At 40.4% G+C, this 21,626-nt stretch overlaps 1 protein-coding gene across 1 annotated transcript in view; it reads right to left on the reverse strand.

Moving 5' to 3' along the window:
• The window catches only part of qser1 (glutamine and serine rich 1), a 144,577-nt gene that overhangs the window by 25,912 nt on the left and 97,039 nt on the right, over positions 1–21,626 (reverse strand). The window contains exons 3-6 of the mRNA XM_068046587.1: positions 21,014–21,175; positions 12,294–16,085; positions 10,861–11,156; positions 120–236 (exon numbers count right to left, since the gene is read on the reverse strand). Coding sequence (XP_067902688.1) covers positions 120–236; positions 10,861–11,156; positions 12,294–16,085; positions 21,014–21,175 — 4,367 coding nt within the window. The remainder of the gene's footprint in view (positions 1–119; positions 237–10,860; positions 11,157–12,293; positions 16,086–21,013; positions 21,176–21,626) is intronic.

Here is a 21,626-nt window from a genome sequence, read left to right on the forward strand (position 1 = left end):
TTGCATTACAATTTGAGCAACACAAAAAATTCTAAATAAAAATTGTTTATATTGCTCCCCTTTTATCAAGCCCTTGCACATACTTCCAATCGCATAGATAATCAAGAGATTTCACTCACGCTGTTGGTTGCAGAGAATTGTCTCCGTCCATCTTTTACTTCAGGCATAAATTTTTGTAATAAAGCTTTTTGCACCTTCCATATAGCAGGAGGTTCTCTACCTGTATTTAAGGCCACCTACAAACAAACAATTCAGCATTAGAAAGAAAAACAAGTAGTTTCCTTTTCAGTCACTGATCTGAACCAATATCTCAATTGTCTAGATGAGTTCAGAGTATTCAAACTGCAACTAAATCAACTTGGATGGTTTTGTCCTGCAGATTCAGATTTTTGAGCACAGGAACAAAGCTGATTGGGGGTGGGAGGAGGAGTGCATGCAGGGGGAAGGAGGAAAAGGAAAAACCATAAACATCGAGTCCAAAAGTGTTACTCAAATTTAGATGGGGAATTATACATAACATACTGGCAACCATCAGTACATTTCCAATTTTATTCACGGGATAAGCTGATTTTATATCAATGCTATTAACAATTGTTAATATGTTCTTGACTGTGTCCAAGTGCTGTTTCAGAGGCACTTAATAGTCATGAGCATTATTTAAAATAAATGAATCAAATTAATCTCAATGTTCAGAATCTCCAGCAAATTGTCGACTTTCTGATTGAAACAACTTGCATTTATATAGCACATTTAACATGAGAATATATCCAAGGTGCTTCAGAGAAGCGTAATCATGCAAAAATCAACACAGAGCTGAAGGTGGAGCTATTAAAAGCGAGTAAGTACTTGGTAAAAGTTGTATATTATAAGGTTTCAAAATATTCAAAGTATTTAAAGTAGGAAAACTATCACAAACTTATGGTAAATTTAGGGTTAGCCAGCACAACAGCAGTCAAGTCTACACTTATTTTCATAAGTTAAGACTTCAGACCTGAACTTCATCTTGCCAGTAATTTAAAAAGTCATGGAAATTTATGCCCAAGACAAATGTGGGTCCATTACAGACTGTGTCAAGAGAATTTAAAATGGGGAATGGAGAAATGGCACAGAAGCTAAATGATTACTTTGTGTCTGTCTTCACTGAGGAAAATACAAGAAATCTCCCAGAATTAGAGATCCAAGGGACTAGGGAGAATGAGGAATTGAAGGAAATTATTAGTAAGGTTGTACAGGAGAAATGAATGGGGCAGAAGGTTGATAAGTCCCCAGGATCTGATATTCTACATCCCAGAGTAGAAATAGGTAGCTCTGGAGATAGTGGATGCACTGATTATCTTCCAAAATTCTGTAGATTCTGGAACGGTCCCTGCAGATTGGAAGATAGCAAATGTCACCCCAGTATTTAAGGGAGGGAGAGAGAAAACAGGGAACTTTGGACCCGTTAGCCTTACATCAGTAGCAGAGAAAATGTTTGAATCTACTCTAAAGGATGTGATAAATGGACACTTGGATAATAATGATCTGACTGGGCATAGTCAACATGGATTTATGAATGGAAAATCATGTTTGATGAACCTGTTGGAGATTTTTGAGGATGTTACTAACAAAATTGATAAAGGGGAGCCAGTGGACATAGTATACTTTGATTTTCAGAAGGCTTTTGGTAAAGTCCCCCACAGGAGGTTTGGTTAGCAAAATTAAAGCACATAGGATAAGAGGTTATATACTGACAGGGATTAAGGATCAGTTAACAGGCAGAAAATAGACAGTAGGAATAAACTGGTAATTCTCGCATTGGCAGGCTGCGACTCGTGGGGTACCACAAGGATCAGTACTTGAACCCCAGCTGCTCACAATATCTATCAATGATTTGGATGTGGGACCAAATGTAATATTCCCAAGTTCGAGGATGACACAAAACTAGGTGGGAGTGTGTGTTGAGGAAGATGCAAAGCAGCTTCAAGGGGATCTGGACAGACTAGAGAGTGGGCAAGAACATGACAGATGGAATATAATGTCGAAAAATTTGAGGTTATCCATTTTGGTACGAGGAACAGATTTGCAGAGCATTTCTTAAATGGTAAGAGATTAAGCAATTAAGAAGACTAATGGTATGTTAGCCTTTATCGCAATAGGATTCGAGTACAGGAGTAGTGAAGTCTTTCTTCAATTGTATAGAACTTTGGTTAGACTGCACCTGGAGTACTGTGTGCAGTTTTGGTCCCCTTACCATTGGAAGGATATTATTGCCATAGAGGGAGTGTAACGAAGGTTCACAAGACTTGTTCCCGGGATGGCAGGACTGTCCTATGAAGAGAGATTGGGGAAACTGGGCCTGTATTCTCTAGTTTCGAAGAACGAGAGGTGATCTCATTGAAACCTACAAAAATACTTAAAGGGATAGACAGGGGAGGTTCAGCTAAAATGTATCCCCTGGTTGGGGAGTCTAGAACCAGGGGACACAATTTCAAAATAAGGGGGAAGCCATTTAGGACAGAGATGAGAAATTTTGTTTTTACTCAGAGGGTTGTGAATCTTTGCAATTCTCTAGTCCAGACGGCTGTGGAAGTTCAGTCATTGAATTTGTTTAAAGTAGAGATTGACAGATTTCTAAATACCAATGACATAAAGGGATATGGGGATAGTGTGGGGAAAAGGCATTGAAGTGGATGATCAGCCATGATCGTATTGAATGGCAGAGCAGTCTCGATGGGCTGAATGGCCTACTCCTGCTATGTTCCTATGTTCATTTTGCATCATAATTGTTTAAAGTACTATTTTTAAAGTTTTTAAGATTCTGAGAAACCGATGACAATTACAGGAAAATTAAGTTATCTGCATGGTTTAAGCACAAATAAAAGCACTAGATTCTGACCGATGGCACTCTCAATTTCCAATACCTTTTATTTTAAAGTAAACTCTCCAGAATAAGGGACTTCAAGAATATATACTAACAGAATGTAGTACTTTCCCTCTTCTGAGAGGGTCATCCAGAAGGATCAAAATGAAATGAATGTAACCCCTCTATTCAAGAAAGGAGACAGACAGAAAGCAGGAAACTACAGGCCAGTTAGCCTGACACCTGTCATAGGGAAGTGTTAGAATCATTATTAAGGAGGTTATAACAGGGCACTTAGAAACTCTTAATGCAATCAAGCAGAGTCAACATGGTTTTGTGACAGGAAAATCGTGTCTGACTAATTTATTAGAGTTCTTTGAGGAAGTAACAAGTAATGTGGATAAAGGGGAACCTGTAGATGTGGTGTACTTGGATTTCCAAAAGGCATTTGATAAGGCGCCACATCAAAGGTTACTGAACAAAGTAAGAGCTTGTGGTGTTGGGGTTAACTTATTAGCAATGGATAGAATTGGTTAGCTAACAGGAAGCAAAGAGTAGGGATAATTGGGGCATTTTTGGGTTGGTGAGCTGTAACTAGTGGAATGCGACAGGAATCAGGCCTCAACTATTTACAATGACTTGGATGAAGGGACCAAATGTATAGTTGCTAAATTTGCTGATGAGACAAAGATAGGTAGGAGAGTAAGTTATGAAGAGAACATAAAGAGACTGCAAAGGGATATAGATAGGTTAAATGAGTAGGCAAAAATTTGGCAGATGGAGTATAATGTGGGAAAGTGCGATCTTGTCCACTTTGGCAGGAAGAATAGAAAAGCAGTACATTATTAAATGGAGAGAGATTACAGAACTCTGCAGTACAGCGGGATCAGGGTGTCCTAGTACGTGATTCACAAAATGTTAGTATGCAGGTACAGCAAGTGATTAGGAAGGCGAATGGAATGTTGTCGTTTATTGCAAGGGGAATGGAATATAAAAGTAGAGAAGTTATGCAACAGTTGTACAGGACTTTGGTGAGACCATATCTGGAGTATTGCATACAGTTTTGGTCTCCTTACTTAAGAAAAGATATAATTGCATTAGAGACAGTTCAAAGGAGGTTCACACGACTGATTCCTGGGATTAAGGGGTTACCTTATGAGGAAAGGTTGGACACGTTGGGCCTGTATTCATTGGAGTTAAGAAGAATGAGAGGTAATCTTATTGAAACGCGTAAGATCCTGAGGGGACTTGAACTTAATAGTCACTAATATTCAAATATTACAACGGAACCTTTAACACCCACCTAAATCAAAGGGATAGATGGGGACTCAAGCCTGAAATCTCAGAAAGAGAGCAACTCTTAACATTGCGACATTTCACAATGTCAGCCTAAAATATGTACTCAGGTCCTAGAGTGGAGCTTGAGCCCCAAGTCTTCCTACTCAGAAGGAAGAGTTTTATCAAAGCCAAGCTGACACCACATTATCAGGGCTGAATTTTGTTTTCGGACCGCCAGGAGCAGCGGCGAGCAAAAAAAATGGCAGCCTGCACATGTGGGCCGTGCGCTGCCACGATCTTCAGCCCAACTTCTCATTATAATATGCAGGGCGTCCACACCCACCCCAAATCACGTAGCAGGAGCAGGCCTCGGCGACGCTGTCAACTGCATCGCCTGTTTCTGCACAGGCGCTGGCGCCATTTTTAAAGAGCTGCTCGGCCTACGTTGACCGATCAAAGTTGACCCCGTCCTGTCCCCCCAACCACACCAGAAAAGCCCAGATTACCCCTTTTCCATCTCAACTGCACTAAATTCAGTGTTGATCCCTTTCACCACCCCCCACCCCCACAACTGACCCAAGTGCAGAGTTCAACGCTCCCCACCCTCCAACTACACTGACAATGCTGAGTTGACCCCTCTCTCCACCCTCCCCCACCTGCCACTTCACTACAAATGCAGAGCTCCCCCCTTCCCTACCCTCAGTGGCGTCAGCTTTTCCTGGACAGGAAAGCGAAGGCACGGGAGTGCCATACGTCACCAGGAAGATCAGCAACTGATGCTAAGACTGCTCTGGCTTCCATTTAAATGTATTTAAATAGCTGGTTTGAATATTTAAATTCGGGTCCCAATGAGGATTGGAAGATGTGCCGGCATGGAGCTTCCTCACCGTCAGGAAGATTGGGCCCGATATTCCAGGTGTATGGCTGCGTGGCGGGCCGCTGCCGGTGCGATCTTCTGGCCCATCCCACCACGGAGGCCGATGTCAGGAGCTCAACAAAATCCAGCCCTCTGACAACAATGATGCAATAAACCCAAGAAAGTAAAACAGGATCATGGGAAATAGGAGCAGGAGTGGGCCATTTGGCCCATTGAGCCTACTCCGCCATTCAAACAGATCATGGCTGATCATCTACCTCTATGCCATTTTTCCCCACTATCCCCATATCCCTTGATGTTGTTAGTATTCAGACATTTATTGATTTCTGTCTTGAACACGCTCAATGACTGAGCTTTTCCAGCCCTCCAGGGTAGAGAATTCCAGATTCACCACCCTCTGAGTAAAGAAATTACTCATCTCACTTAAGTGGCTGCCCCTTATTCTGAAAATAAAATAAAATGCTGGTTTTTAGATCTAGACAAAGTGATGAATGAGAGAAAAATACAGAAGAAAAAAAAACTCAAAACTAGCACAGAGAATAAAAATATAATTGTTTAAAATACATAAATCCATAATAAAGTAGTTTTTCCTCAAAAGTATTCACATACACTTCCACACTTTGCAAACATCATAAACCACAATTTAAGTATCTGTTAGCTTTCAGCACTTCAGCTGCATGAGGATTTTAAATCATGCCAACAGTTCATATAGTAGTGCTGACAGTCAATAAAATTTGCTAAATGTTTCGTGCTTGCAGTAGATTCATACAATGGACAAAATATCTGAAACAATAATTTTTTTTTCTCAAATGGAGGTTTCATTCTTGTAATAAAATTCTAACTTCCATTTCAAACAAGGTATATGAAAACAACTTTGTTTGTAACTGTGCAATTTTATAATGCTCGTGAAACAACAGAGGTCATATCACATACATACCATGAGCTTATGACAAAATGTCCAAAAACAAATGTTGCAAAAAAAAAACATATTTACCAAATTTTCTTAGTGACTTAATTTTTTGCATGGGATCCCAAATCTGCCTGTCAGTTCAATTGGTTTGCAGCGGGAAGGGAAAAATGCTTTCAGGAACCTCAAGCAAGGAAGGAAGTACAGAGTGTTTGAATTATCCTTATTGAGTTGCAGCTCCCGTTAACCAGTGATGCAGTGACACTTATTTTGGAGAAGCCCTTACACCAAGGTTGTTCATTTGAGGGATGGGGAGAAGGTTAAGGAGATAATGGGGCTTCAAATACAAGAGAATTTGGTCTGTTAGCTAAATGCAAATAATGTTGGAAAATGAATGGCATATTTACATCTTATAGCAAAAGTTGCCCTCATTAGTGGCGAGCTTTATAACATGCACTTTTATAGCGAACTCATTAAAAAACAAAGAAACATTAAGGAATGATATAAAAGAGAATGTGTTACATATAGAACATCTGCCATCCATTGAAATGCAACTCAAAAGATAACATGAACCTGGCATGCTGCCACTTAACAGATCTGAAATGGAATCTGAAAACAGATTTTTCACATTTATACTGTTTTGTGGTTCTATATATTTTCTAAGTGGGTAGAATATAAAAGTGATTAACTCTTATTTTCACCAGAAAGGATGGCAGGAAACCTTTTTACAATAGTGCAGTTGCTAATAGTAAAGATAGCTGGAATATAACAAAACTTTCATTTAAAAATTGCATAAACATAATTGGCCTTCCACAGTACTTAAGACAAATAAATACACTTCCACAAGATATTATAAATGATTCCTTCTACTCAGGTATTGTCCTATTTCCTTTAAAAACTGTCATTACCCCCTCACCTCTGTCCTTGCAAACTATTGCCCTATTTCCAACCTCCCTTTCTTCTCCATAGTCCTTGAAAATGTTGGGGCCTCCCAATTCTGTGCCTATGTTTAATGCAATGCCATGTTTGTTTCTCTTCAATCACATATTTACCCCTGCCACAGCAAGGAAATGGCCCTAACCATCACAAATGATATCCTCTGCGACTGAGACCATGGTGCACTATCCCTCATCCTTTTGACACAGTTGACCACATTATTGTCCAATGCTTCTCTTCTGGTATCCAGCTGATTGGGATTTCTTCACTTGGTTCCACTCTTACCTATCCAATCACAGCAAGAGTATATCTAGCGATTGCTTCTCTTCCCAACTCCGCACCATTATTACTGAAGTACTACAAGGATCTATCCTTGGCTACCCCAGATTAAGTCAATAGACAGAGAGAGAAATAGCATACAACATTCAAAACGAAGTGGAATAGTGATGAGAATAATTACTAGTGTTAGAATGGGGTGTATGCATTATATTCTTGAGGATAGAGTAGGAAAGAGACTTGGGGTCTATGGTGGACAGGCCATTAAATTTGTCACTTCAATATTCATAAATGAATAGAGTTGAATCCAGGATGGTACGTTACCTCCCTGGTGCCAGGGTCAAGGAAGTCACTTAGCAGCTGCAGAGCATTCGGGGGGGGGGGGGGGAGGGGAGGGGAAGGAGGGTGGTTGGTGGGGAAGAGTGAACAGTTAGCAGTTGTGGCCCATATGGGTACCAATGACAGAAATGGAACAAGGGAGGAGGTCCTGCAGGTAGATTTTAGGGAGCTAGGAAAGAAACTAGCAAGTAGGACCTCAAAAGGTAATAATCTCCGGATCACCACAGTGCCACGCTGTTAATGAGTATAGAAATAGGAAGATTGAGCAGACCAATGTGTGGCTGGAGAGATGGCGCAGGAGGGAGGGCTTTAGATTTCTGGGACATTGGGGTCAATTCTGGGGGAGATAGAACCAGTACAGGCTGGACAGGTTGTTCTTAGGCAGAGCCGGGACCAACGTCCTTACAGGGCGAATTGTTAGTACTATTAGGGAGGGTTTAAACAAACTTGGCAGGGGGATGGGAACCTGGAGGTAATATCAGTGAGGAAAAACAAGGTGCGCAAAAAATTGGGAGAGAAAGAGATAGCACAAGAGCAGGAAATAGCAAGGTATTAGGTGGGGTCAAAGTAAGAGGAAATGTAATAATTTCTACATTAGGTTTACTGTGCATGTATGCGAATTCAGAGTGGTAAATAATAAGGTTGGTGAGCTGCAGATAAACCACATGGGAATACAACGTTGTGGCAATAGCGAAGACCTGGCTCTACAAAGGGCAGGACTGGGTACTAAATATTCCTCAATACAGAGTGTTCAGGAAAGATAGCAAAGGAAAAGAAAGAGAAGGGGTGGCAGTATTGATTAAGGATAATACTACAGTGCTGGAGAGAGGGGCGCAATGTTTGTACATGTTCTGTCTGCAAAGAACAGGACCCTGTGTATTAATATATGTAACTTCCAGTACATGCAAATGTGCCACACTGCAAGCCCTACTTACAATTTTAAATTGGTCTCCTGCAAACCTATCTTCACTGGTCAAAATACGCGTTGGGATTCTTACAGTTCTACACACTATAAGATTGGCATTATCGGCAACCTCTTAAATAGGGTTCGAGCCATTTGTTCACCATGCAAGCTTGATGCTGAAATAGAGCGAATCAAAGACATCCTGCGAGACAACGGTTACCCTGATCAGATCATTTGTCGCTACATATCACGCAAACTAATGAACGGACCTAAGGCTGTCATTTTCAGTCCTGAAAAGTGCCCAGTCTAGCTCAAATTATGCCAAAAATTTGAGCAACAGGTGAAACTAGCTGTTTCACGCTGCTACTATGCAGTAGCAACACGTATGGTGTTCGCCACTAACAGGATGCTGCCATCAAGCCAGAAAGACGTCCTGCCTATCACAAGTGAACAATGTGATATTTGAATTTCAATGCCAATGTGATGCTAGATATATAGGTCATACGTCCCAAAGACTGGCGGATCGTATCAAACATGTCCCTTCTGCTGTTTGCAACGGGCAAGGTACAGGCCGTACCCAACCAGGCCATGCTTGCAAAACTCAAAAGAGTGTCCAACAGGAGATGTGATTCCACGATTGGACAACATTTGCTAAATAATCCTCAGTGTGCTAAGAATTACGCTGACAACAAATTTAAGATCGTCAGTAGGGCTTGCAGTGTGATGCATTTGAGAGTACTGGAAGCTACATATATTAATACACAGGGCCCTGTTCTTTGCAGTCAGAAAGAACATGTACAAACATTGTGCCTGTTTCAGCTAAACAAAATAAGTGACAGCCACTCGCTGGGTCATTCCTCAAGGCAATGCCTTGACCAGAGTCAAGCTGCCTGGTTTAAAATTTCAAACAAAGCTTGACAGTTAACTGTCAGTCACCATAAACTGATACATTCTCCATGGCACTGCCTCTACCAATCAGAGTTCACTTGTCAACCAAACAGCACTCTCTTCTCAAACAGCTATACAGGGCATTGGTGATATGACATCTCGAATATACTGCGTGCAGTTTTGGTCTCCTTATTTAAGGAAGGATGCAAGTGCACTGGAGGTGGTTTACTAGATTGAAACCTGCTATGAACAGGCTGTCTTATGAGGAAAGGTTGGACAGACTGGGCTTGTTTTCACTGGAATTCAGAAGAGTGAGGGGAGATTTGATTGAAGTATATACCATCCTGAACGGTCTTGACAAGGTGGATGTGGAAAGGATGTTTCCTCTTGTGGGTGAGCCCAGAACTAGGGGGTACTGCTTTAAAATTAGGAGTTGTCTTTTAAGGACAGAGATTGAGGAGAAATTTTTTCTGAGGGTCGTACGACTTTGGAACTCTATGCCTCAGAAGGTGGTGGAGGCGGGGGTCATCGAATATTTTTTAAATGGAGGTAGATTGATTCCCTTGCCTAACCAGAATCTAAGTTATCGGGGTCATATGGGAGTGTGGAATTCGAGACACAAACAGATCAGCTATGATTTTATTGAATGACGGAGCAGGCTCGAGGGGTCAAACAGCCTACTTCTGCTCCTAATTCATATGTTTGTATGTTCGTAGATTGTCCTGATGAGTGCAAGACAAAAAGCTTCGACAACATGTCTCTATTTTCAGCAATACTCAAGTTCTGTACTACCAAATGACTATTAGTGATAGAACTGTGCAACAGACTCGATTGATGTTAGTCAGTCACAGTAGCAGCATGGCCCTGGGTTAGGGACGATAATAATGCCCAGGTTGCAAACTCTTGATCGCAGTCCAGCAACTGCAGATGCAAGCGTGTGTTCGGACATCAGGCTTAGCTGTGATGAACCTCATGAACAAATTATTCTGCCGACAAAGCAGGCTTATGGCATAGAAATGAACAATCACCACTTTGGTAATATACTGACAAGTGACTGGTACTCATGTAACCTTAGAGGTCAATAGCTGCCTCCTGCGTGGAGGCAGGAGAGAAAAGTGAGAAAATTAGCAAAATGAAAAAAAAAGTGGTGACAGTATCTTAATAATTCAATGAAACATTTTTAGGAAAGATAAAATTTATGTTGCCAGGTGTCGTCAGACCAGGATATACACAGCACTTCAGCAACTAATGGCCTTATTTAATGAGTGATCGCTGTACAGAATGGATATTTCCCAGGTAATGAAACAGAAAATGCTGCAAATAATCAGGTCAGGCAGCATATGCAAAAGAGAAATGATGAAAGGTCAGCGACCTCAAATGTCAACTGTTTTTCTCTCCACAGATACTACCTGATCTGCTGAGAATTTCCAGCATTTTCTGTTTTTATTTTAGAGCTCCTGCATCAGCAGTATTTTGCTTTTGTATTAGCACTTCCCATGTAAATTTGACTTTGGAAGCACCACTATTTAATACACAGAATCCAATCATCTTTAGAATTAAAAGTTTAACCTCTTCAAATCCAATGGAAAATGTTAGGTAAAAGCAAGTCACATTACCTTAAGAGCTTTAATGTCCTCTATCTTTACAACAAATTCATCTCGTTCCCTGTACATGCCCTCTCCTCCACTTTCTATATCATCTTCGTCTGTTGAACCTTCCACAGCAAGTAATTCTTGCTTTGCAGCTCGCTCTGAAGGATTCAGGTCATCTTGTTCATTTTGCTCGGGAGATTCTAGAGCTTCAGTTGGCTCCTGCACATCCTCTTTTAAAGGTGAAGGATTTGCAACTTTTTCCTGCTGTATAACAGCAGAAACAGAAGAGTTGGAATCCTTTTCTCCATTAGTGGTAGACTCTAGTAAAGAAAAATATGTAATGAATGCAGATAACAAAAGTCAAAACTGTAAATACATGAAGGTATTCTGCCAAATACACATCTAGTAATTTTATCTCAGTATTAATATTTTGATATTCAACTTTTAATAAAAACCTGAATAGAATAACTATGATGCTATAATTTGGCATTAATTTATACAGAAAATTTAAAACACATTCTTCAGATTTACCAGCAGTTATTTCAGCAGGATGAATGTAATTAGGAGAATTATACAACATAGCAATTAAAAATAGGTCTAAATTGGAAATAAATTTTTGCCACAAAAGCATACGACATATTTTTATCCCTCTCGCCTTTAAGAAAATACAAATTCACTACCATAAAACTTTTAACACTGTTGAGTGCATGTTCATGTGAAACTGGCAGAGAAAACGTCTATTGTTTTCTTTAAAACAGGTTTTAAAAAAGAAAGCTCTGTTGCACTGAACAGTTTTTTTTTTAAACAAAAGGTACCGTACTGAATTATTCACATTAAAATGGTATTGGGAAAGCGGAGTGAACCTGGACTAAGACTAGAGAGCCAGCGCAGGACTTGATGGGCCAACTGGCATCCCTCTGTGGTGTAAAATTCTATGATTCTATTCAATTAGAACAGAACAAAATTAAACCAACCACGTTTGGAATCTGTAACACATCTGCACAATATTTTTTTAATTTTCTCACATCCCAGGCCTGCATGTACCATCTGGAAATGTGGAACTAGATTTTAGGTCACAGCAACTAAGAAAATATTAATAAAAAGGAATTCAGTCATATATAGCCCTTCAAAGTTTTGCTACAAATAGCCAAAATAAACTGCAAATCAGTCCATCAAGTAATTAGTAAACATACAAATTCCTTTTCATTTTCAAGGCAGAAATAACTCAGAACATGCAACTTTCTAAAGCTTCCCTCCATTTCTAGAACTTTCTCTACTGAAACAAAACATATTCTATTTTGAAGGAAGAGAAAACTGCAGCTACATGACCATGAAACAGCTATGAATCAAAATACCAAATTTTACATTTGACTATGCAGATTCTTTCCTACAGCAATATGTTCACATATATAAGGCCCATCTTATTTTAAGCATGCCCATAATGTAACCATCCTTACCCGTTTTGATCCATTTTTCTTTTTTATTAGAGGGGTCATCCAAAACGGAAAGTGCTGAGGAAATGCTCTTCTGAAGATCCTGGTTCTTCCCAACAGAATCTTCCTCATCAGAGGAAAATGCAGGTAATGTTTCCAGGTTTTTCTTCAGGTCATCATCTAACCTTTTGCAAGGACTGGTAGATCCACTTTCAGTGGATATTAAGGCAGTTGGCACTGGCTGATGTGTTGGAACTGGTGGAAGCAGGGAAGTATGAATGGTATTGGCAGATGGGCGCCTATTGCGATGTGCCATACGCACAGAAGGTGCTGGAAACTGCTGCTTAGGTCCTGATTTAAGAAAGTCTAAAAAGGATGCAATGAAACCACTTTTAACTTCTGGCTGCTTTTCTTCAACTTCTCTAATTTTTTGATTTATCCTTTCTTGCTGGTGGTAACTTTCATAGTAACTGTCAATAGATGTATGAGGAGAGTTTGCATCTTTGGAATTCAGGCGTTTACCCTGCCCACTTCGTTTTACTGGTTTCTGGCTACAAATTTCATCATCTAAAGTTTTAGATCGTACTTTTGCTCTTCGTTTCTTCTGATTTCCATCAAGCGACAAGTCTAGATTCCCTTCTTCTTCAGGCAAACTGTGAGACCATCCATCTGCCTGTACTCCCAATTTTAATTTAGGCTTTACTGGTCTTTTTAATTTCCGCTTGTTACCAGATCCTGGTGTAATCTCATCACCCAGGCTGTAATCAATGTCAGACACAGCACTCTCATCTGTATTACTTCTACCACTAGGAATGAAGTCTGGATCCTTTGTATTATTTATGGCACCATCATCAGGAATGTCATCGTTATCCTCTTCTTCAGATTCTGGATTAGCACTTAACTGTTTAAGACCTTCAATACCCTGATCATTGGCATCTTGGATGGAATTCAAATTTGGTGCTGGCAGCCCAGGCTGTACGTGCTGATCTGAAGTTCCAAGGGTTTGCTGTTCAAGGCTTGAAGTTTTAGACTGAGCTGAACTATCTAATGGCACCGCCTCTAGATCCAAATTTATCTGACTATTGCTTAATGTCAGATTATGTATATTCTGTTGTTCTTGCAGCAGAGCTTGTGAGGCGTGAAAATTTGGTGAAACATGCCTTACAGCCACAGTCTGATATGTGGATTTTGAACCATCAGCACGTTCTACCGATTGAATGCTAGATTCATTGCAAGCAGATTTGGCAAACTCTTGTGGACTAACTCCACACTCCTCATTGGCAGAAAACACATCTTCAACACCAGAGAAGAGATTTCTCTCAACTCCAAGCAACATAGATTCTGAAAAACAGACAGAACTAAGGCCAACAAACTGAGACTTTGAATCTTGCCTGTTTGATGGGTCAAAATGATCTTTTGTTGTTAACTGTAGTGGTTTTGAAGATTCAGTACCATCCAGCTTCATTGCCTCAGAGTTCTGTTGCAGAAGCCGTTGTTGAGATTGTGGTGCACTGGCTTGGGCAATGTGCCTCTCAAGTTGAAGAAACTGTGACTGCTGATGTGATGCCTGAGACTGAGCTTGTATTTGCTGTGACTGTGGTGATACTTGAGATTGACCTAGGCCTGACTGTAGTAACTGGGGCTGCTGTGCTACTGACTGCTGTATTAAAGCCAATGGCATTTCACAGGATGAATCCAGGAGTACCTGTGCGCCAGGCAGCTGTAACCGTGGAGTCTGGCGTACAGAGTGCGTTTGCAGATGTTGTGGCGTATTTATTACTTGTGCCTGATGAGCCTGTGGTCTAGTCTCCTGTGTCTTATGTAAGAGTGAATGATGCTGCTTCAATTCTTCAGCACCCATAATGATATGTGATGACTGTGATGGATTAGCTACCTTTTCCATGTCATGTGTGTTCATATTGTTATTACTGACAACTGGCTGACCATGATGAGTCACCATTGCTTCTATGGATCGTGTCACATTAAACTGCTTGACATGTTCATGTTTTCTTTTGTCTGTTTTCGATTCCTGAAGGGCGAGACCTACAACCTGGTCTTCGAGACGAGAATTACTCCTGATGACACTCTGAGATAGATATCGGTCATCTGCTTTTGAGACAGCATAAACAGCACTTTCTTCCCCGATTCCACTTTCTGTTAAACCTGGAGTGGATGCATCAAGAGAAGACTGCTGCTGTAACAAATCTTGAATAGGAAAACCCTCATCATCTTCCTTAGATGGAACAAACAAATCTGAATCAGACTTCCTTTTAACATAAGACTGCTTTCTGTCTGTGGACGATTGAGTGTTCTGCATGGTCTGTGAATGAGACGATGAAGTGAATGTAGGTGAATGTACTGACAAGAACTTCTGAGACTGGGGTGAAGGAACACTTTGTGATTGACTTGTCGGTGAAGAATGCATAGACATAAAGTTCTGAGTAGGACTTGTTGCAGATAAATTCTGTGCACGAGAAGAAGAAGAAAATGGTAATGATTGGGTATGTGATGTCAAAGTGAGAGATTGTCCGGAAGCATAACTTTGTGAAAGACTGACAGTTGACAAGCCCTGTGATTGTGCAGAATAGCTGCTTTGCGACTGACTCACAACAGACAAACCCTGAGAATGACCAGAAGGATAGCTTTGCGTCTGGCTAATAGAAGATAGATTCTGTGGTTGACCAGAATAGTTATCAGTGTGGCTAACTGAAGGCAATACCTGTGACTGGTCAGAAGAGTAACTGAGTGCTCGACTAACAGGCGTTAGGTTTTGAGGCTGGCCAGAATAAGAAGCTGGTGATTTGCTTAAAGTAGCGAGCTTCTCAGGCTGACTGGAAGAATACACCTCTGAGTGACTGATGGCTGACATGTTTTGAGATTGTGTTGAAACATAGTTCTGGGACTGACTAATTGACATTAGACTTGATCCCTGTCCCGAAGAGTACACTTGTGACTGACTTGCTATTACAGAATTTTGCTTTTGTGTTGGTGTGGAGTAACTCTGTGTTTGCACAGTAGCAGTTGCACTTTGAGATTTGGCAGTTTTTGTAGAACGCTGAGCTGATCTTGACGAACAATTCTTAACTTTTGAAGAATAATCAGGAGACTGAACGGTGGATGAATAACTCTGTGACTGCTCAACCGTTACTGCAGAGTTCTTCTGCCGTGTTCCGCCATTGCTCACCTGAGACTGGTCTCCAAGTGGACTACATGCTAAACCTGTATGCCTTGAAGTTTCCTGAAAATCAACTCCACTCCCACTGGTAAGATAGCCTTGTAAGGAATGGTGAGAGCTTGGTAATTGCACCTGTACTGAGTGTGAGCTGGAAGGCCGCTGGTGATGCTTAATAACGCTACATTCTCTTTGAAGTGCCCTTTCAATGGAGGCAGTTGAACTAGAAAAAACTGATGTGCCATATGCTTGAGAGGCTTGTTGAGCTGGCCCAAGTGTTGAAGGCAACAAACTAAATTGTGGTTGTAAGTGATGAGGAGCAGATTCTTGAGCAGAGCGATATGTTGAAGATGGGGGTATGCTTGTACTTAAAACAGTACTACCAATCCTATCAAAAGTCAAAGGGGTAGGAACAGCTGCTTGAGAAGACTTAATCTGAAGTAAAGGATCATGTGGAGAAATAAGCCCATTTGTCGTAGGACTGAAAGGTGCATCTTGTAGCGTCAGGGACTGTGCACCAGTAAAACTTCGACTACTAAAGGAAGAAGGATGCTGATATGCTGCGAGAGCTGATGGTGGGAATGTTCCAGAAGCTTGTAGTGCTCCAGTGACGAACAGCTCTGTAGGTGTTGAAGAGTGCATACCTAGACAATTAAAAAGACAATGAAATATATAGTTCAAGCATACAATCAAATAAGCATCTGCTGAGTTGCATAAAGCATCTAAAATTCTCTTCACGTCCCAAAATACAGGTAATTATGTAAAAGTTAATTTTTAGCTCGATTTTTCAGCAACCCTCAATTGACACTTTCACATAACTGTAGATAGATCCTCAGAAATTATCATCTCCTCATGCTGACTGGTTTAAGTGTTTAGTAATTGTAAAACAGTTAAAAGCTATTCAGATATCAGGAATAGCTCCATTATTGTAATTTAATCCCAAATTACAAAATAAAATACAATTACAACACAATTTTGCCCATCTTACCTCTTTCCTCCCAGTACACATACTCCAGTCCTTAAAAAAAAAAGTTTTATCCTGTCCCATTTAACTTAACCCTTTCCAGAGATTACTCCCTTCATTTTTGAACTTTCACTGCGTTTTCCCCACTCCAATTTTTTTCAGTTGCAAAAGTGGCTTTTCTTTATAAATTGTCTTAAAGAAAGCAACTTTAAAGGCTGTTTTTCTTTGATTTTATGGAAGTCAGAGAATGCAACCATATTGTCCCATGTCAAAATAAGATGGGCTGTTGAACGAATAAACACATCTAAAGCATGCTAAGGGTACATTCAAGTTTAATACTCAACAATTATGCATTAGAAGGGGGAAAACAATATTTTGAAAATATTAGCATTGCCTGTTAAATATGCAGAGGGTATTTTCAGATTAAATTGTCATCCTTTTGCACAGTAGCAGTTAATTTAGTATTCCAAAAAACTAATTTGAAAGTTCAACATTAAGCAGTAGTTTTATGTAATCACTCTCTCCTCTTCCAGTCTGAAAGATTTTACAAGAGAGTTTTACAAGAAAGTTTTTTCTGCTTCCCAATGGCAATAACTTCTAACTATGGTATGAAAGCTAATACTTTATGAAAAATACTTCCCATACTACTGTGCTACTTTTAAAATTGGTCTTACAAACAAACTAAAAGCAACAGATACTGAAATAATCCCATAATCTGTTTTTTCTATTACCACTTGGAAATACATCTATTATAGACATGGAAATATATCGCTGTTCCTGCATCAGTGGGTCAAAGTCCTGGAACACCCTACCTAACAGCACTGTGGGAGTAACTTCACCATACATACTGCAGTGGTTCACCACCAGCTTCTCAAGGGCATTTAGATATGGGCAATAAATACTGGCCTTGCCAGCAATGCCCAGAGCCCGTGAATAAATAATAAAAACCAAAGCAGCTGATAAGTATTAAACACATTGTTAACTGTATATCAGTTGGGTGTTAATTATATTCAGATGAAGGATATCAATTGGGGACACACCTGTGCTGATGCATATAGGAGCAGGCTGAAAGAGGGGCTGTTGTTTGGAGGCGCATGATATGTAAAGCGTGTTTCTAAATAAAAGCTTAAGGATATAAAGACTAGACACCAGTTCTATCTTTCACCACTTGGTGATCCAAGTTCTAACCACACAACCATATATACAACCAAAATTACTGAGGTTTGTACTTGCAGCCATTTTTGTACCTGTATGTAAAGCAACAGCTCAACCTTTAACAAAAACTTTCATTTTCCGACACTAATCACTCAAGTGGGGTGTATGTGGAGATGCTGCACCCACGACTAGTGGGCAACCATATCCTCTGAATGCTTATTGGAAGCAATCCTCACATTGCACCCGGCTATCATTCTATTGGCTCCAAATATGTGTTTGTGCACAGCAGAATTCATACTCCAGTACACAGTGTTGCTTAATAGGGTACCAAATTGGCAGCAATTGCTGCCAGTGAAGGAACATAACTTTACCAATGTTTGGTACACAGCGATATCACTGATAGATCGATCTAACTGAGCAAGTTTTTTCAACAAGCCCAAGAGCAGTAGTGGCAATGGTGCATGGTGCTGTAGTGCACTAAACAGTGAACAATTGTAGCAGCTGGACAGTTGAAGCATTACTCATTCAAGCAAAATATGCTTTATTGACAGTTGTGGATTGTATTTAAAATTTTGGTAGTGACCTTGACTGGCTGCTGGATTCAGGATGAGAATGCAAGTATGATTCTGTACAAATTTCACTCACTATAATTGCTGTTGTGCACAGGCAGGAAAGTCAGTAATAGGCCTAAAAGAATGGGACTGTACCAAAGCATTAGACAAGATGATGCAGACAGCCATAGCTGCAGACTTCTAGAAGACAGGATCCAAAGCTTGGTCAAAGAGATAGGTTTTAAGGAGCATCTTAAAAGAGGAGAAACAGGTAGAGAGGAAAATTCCAGCACTTAAGCCCTAGGCAACTAAAGGTACAGTCGGCAATGATGGAACGATGAAAATCGAGGTGCATAAGACGCCAAAATTAGCGGAGCACATAGATCTGAGGTTGCAAAGAAAGGAAAGGGCGAAGCAACGGAGGGCTTTGAAAACAAGAATGAGAATTTTTAAATTAAGCTGCTTCCAGGCCTAGAGCTAATGTAGGCCAGCAAACAAGGTTACTGGGTGAACGGAATTGGTGCAAGTTACAGTACAGACAGCAGAGTTTTGGATGAACTCAAGTTTAAGGGTGCAAGGTGGGAGGTCAGCCATGAGCACATTTGAACAGTTGAATCTACAGGTAACACAGGCATGTATGAAGGCTACAAGGCAAAGTTTTGTTTTGAAACTTTTAATCTGTCTGAACTATTTTCACAATGCTCTCACCACAATGTGTTGCTCATGGAATAGTTTTGCTATTGCTGATGACTCGAACACGTAGCTTTACAGAAAATTTACTAAGAGCCAAAGTATTGAGACAACTTTCATTTTTTAAACAAATAAGCATAATACTTTAAATAACAGGCAATATAGGTTAATTGTGTGGATAATGATTTCATTATATCAAATTTGCTGAGCACCTCTCATTTCATATGTTTGAAAACACAATCCTTCGAGATCGGAAAGGGATAACAAAATATAGAACTCTACTCTTCTCTCAATATTACTCTAGTTGTCAGTGAGTGAGGCTCTACCTGACAGCAACTCAAACTCCATGGTTATCCACTCAAAGAAATGTTAACGCTTTATGATGAGAACACAGAACAGCTGAGACTCTACTCAATTACCCTCATAAAGCATTTCAAATTCTAACTAAAAAAAACACCCAATCACAATTGAACAAAGCTATAGAAATTTCTCCTGGCTTCCTCAATTCCCAAATGCTGGCTTAAGCCACTTTCAGCTCAGAAACGGTGCATGATGTGCTTCTTTGGGGAGAAGGTGAGAAGAATGAAAGGAAGAGGTGTTTGAAATAGCAGACTGACTGACTGGTTTCTTCTAATACATGCAATAATCCGATAATGTACAGAACTGCATGCTGGGGCCTCAACATTTTACAATATATATATATATATATATATATATATATAGTAAAATGTTGAGGCCCCAGCATGCAGTTCTGTACATTATCAGATTATTGCATGTATTAGAAGAAACCAGGTCAGTATATATATATATATAAATAAAAATGACTTCGAAGAGGAGACTGGAGGTATGGTTGCTAAATTTGCTGATGACACAAAGATAGGTCGGAAAGTAAGGTGTGATGGGGACACAAGGAGGCTGCAAAGGGTTATAGATAGGTTAAATGAGTGGCCAAAGATCTGGCAAATGGAGTATAATGTGGGAAAATGTGAAATTATCCATTTTGGCAGGAAGAATAAAAAACATATTATCTAAATGATGAGCGATTGCAGAGCTCCGAGGTGTAGAGGGATCGGGGTGTCCTAGAGCATATTTCGCAAAAGGTTAGCATGCAGTTTCAGCAGGTAGTTAGGAAGGCTAATAGAACATTATTGTTTATTGCAAGGGGAATAGAATACAAAAGTAGGGAGGTTATGCTTCAGTTATATAGGGCATTGGTGAGACCACATCTGGAGTACTGTGTACAGTATTGGTCGCTTTATTTAAGGACAGATGAAAATGCATTGGAAGCAGTTCAGAGGTTTACTAGACTAATACCTGGAATGGGCCGGTTGTCCAATGAGGAAAGGACAGACAGGCTAGGCTTGTATCCGCTGGAGTTTAGAAGAGTAAGAGGCGACTTGATTTAAACATATCAGATCCTGAGGGGTCTTGACAGAGTAGATGTGGAAAGGATGTTTGTGGGAAAATCTAGAACCAGGGGTCACGGTTTAAAAGACAGAGATGAGGAGAGATTTTTCTCTCAGAGGGTCATGAGTCTTTGGAATTCTCTTCCTCAAAAGGCGGTGGAAGCAGAGTCTTTGAATTTTTTTTTTTAAGACAGAGGTAGATAGATTCTTGATAAGCAAGGGGGTGAAAGGTTATCAGGGGTAGGCAGGAATGTGGAATTGAGGTTACAATCAGAACAGCCATGATCTTGTTGAACGGTGAAGCAGGCTCAAGGGGCCGAGTGGCCTACTCCTGCTCTTAATCCCTATGTTCGTATGTATTTTAGGTTTTTGGTAAAATGATTTTTTTTTTTTTTTAAATGTACTTCCAAGTAAAAAGTAAAAATATTGGAAGAAATCAACTACACCAGATTGTCAATTTTCTTAATTTGGGTGGTGGTGGTGGGGGGTAGGGCTGAGTTAGTGGAAGGGGCAGGAGGTGAATGGGTGGAGCAAGTTATTTTGCATTTTCCTCTTTTCTACCTCCACACATTCCAGGCTTCCACCAGTTCCACACTGCACACAGTTGTTAGGAAGTATGCCAATTAGTTTACAGTTATTCATCCTCAGATTCCCTTCAGTTCCGGCAGTCTCTACTCTGTGCATTCCGTTGATGCCACACTTGAGATTGGATACCCTCCCCACCCCCCACCCCGTCAACAACTCGGTTGTTTGCAATACCAGTTCACACAAGCAGTACAAGTCTCCCTGCCTCAATTTAGTTTTACCTGTCTGCCACGAAGGAGCTCTGAACTGGGGTAGCAGGGAGGCTGCAGCAGGTCCAGCCTGGGGGGTGCGTGATTCAATAGCTGAAAGGAAGTTCATAACCGAGGTCTCAGATGCACCACTGCCAGAATGTTGCATGGTTGCATCAAACAAACTGGAAAGCCCTGCAAAGGGGAGAAAACAATTATTGTAGTCAAGCTAGTCCTATGCAATGTCAATTTCAAAGCAGGATGTAATCAATCATGTATAATCAGCCACTTTCATTAGAAATGCACTCATTTAGTTGAAGGTCAGCACAATTATCAACCAGCCAAAACAAGTAATCTAATGCCTCAATACTTCAAAGTTATGAATGGCTACTTGCGCCACAACCGTTGGAAATCCTCAACTCTGTAGAAATGTACCACATGAAGCAATTCCTTTTCAGGAGGTGCTTCAGACCAATAATCTGGTGTGTCCTTACTCACTTTACTGCATTGTGGAGACAGTCTGTAAGGATTTTTGCACCTTTGGTTGCCATAATCCAAGAAGCTATCACTGCAAAGTCGTCAAACATGGTGAGGTTTGAAAACTGAATGCTCAATTAAAGTAACTTATCAATTAATACAGGTGTGA

The sequence above is a fragment of the Heterodontus francisci genome, chromosome 14 (assembly GCF_036365525.1).
Source record: "Heterodontus francisci isolate sHetFra1 chromosome 14, sHetFra1.hap1, whole genome shotgun sequence".
Lineage (NCBI taxonomy): Eukaryota > Metazoa > Chordata > Chondrichthyes > Heterodontiformes > Heterodontidae > Heterodontus > Heterodontus francisci.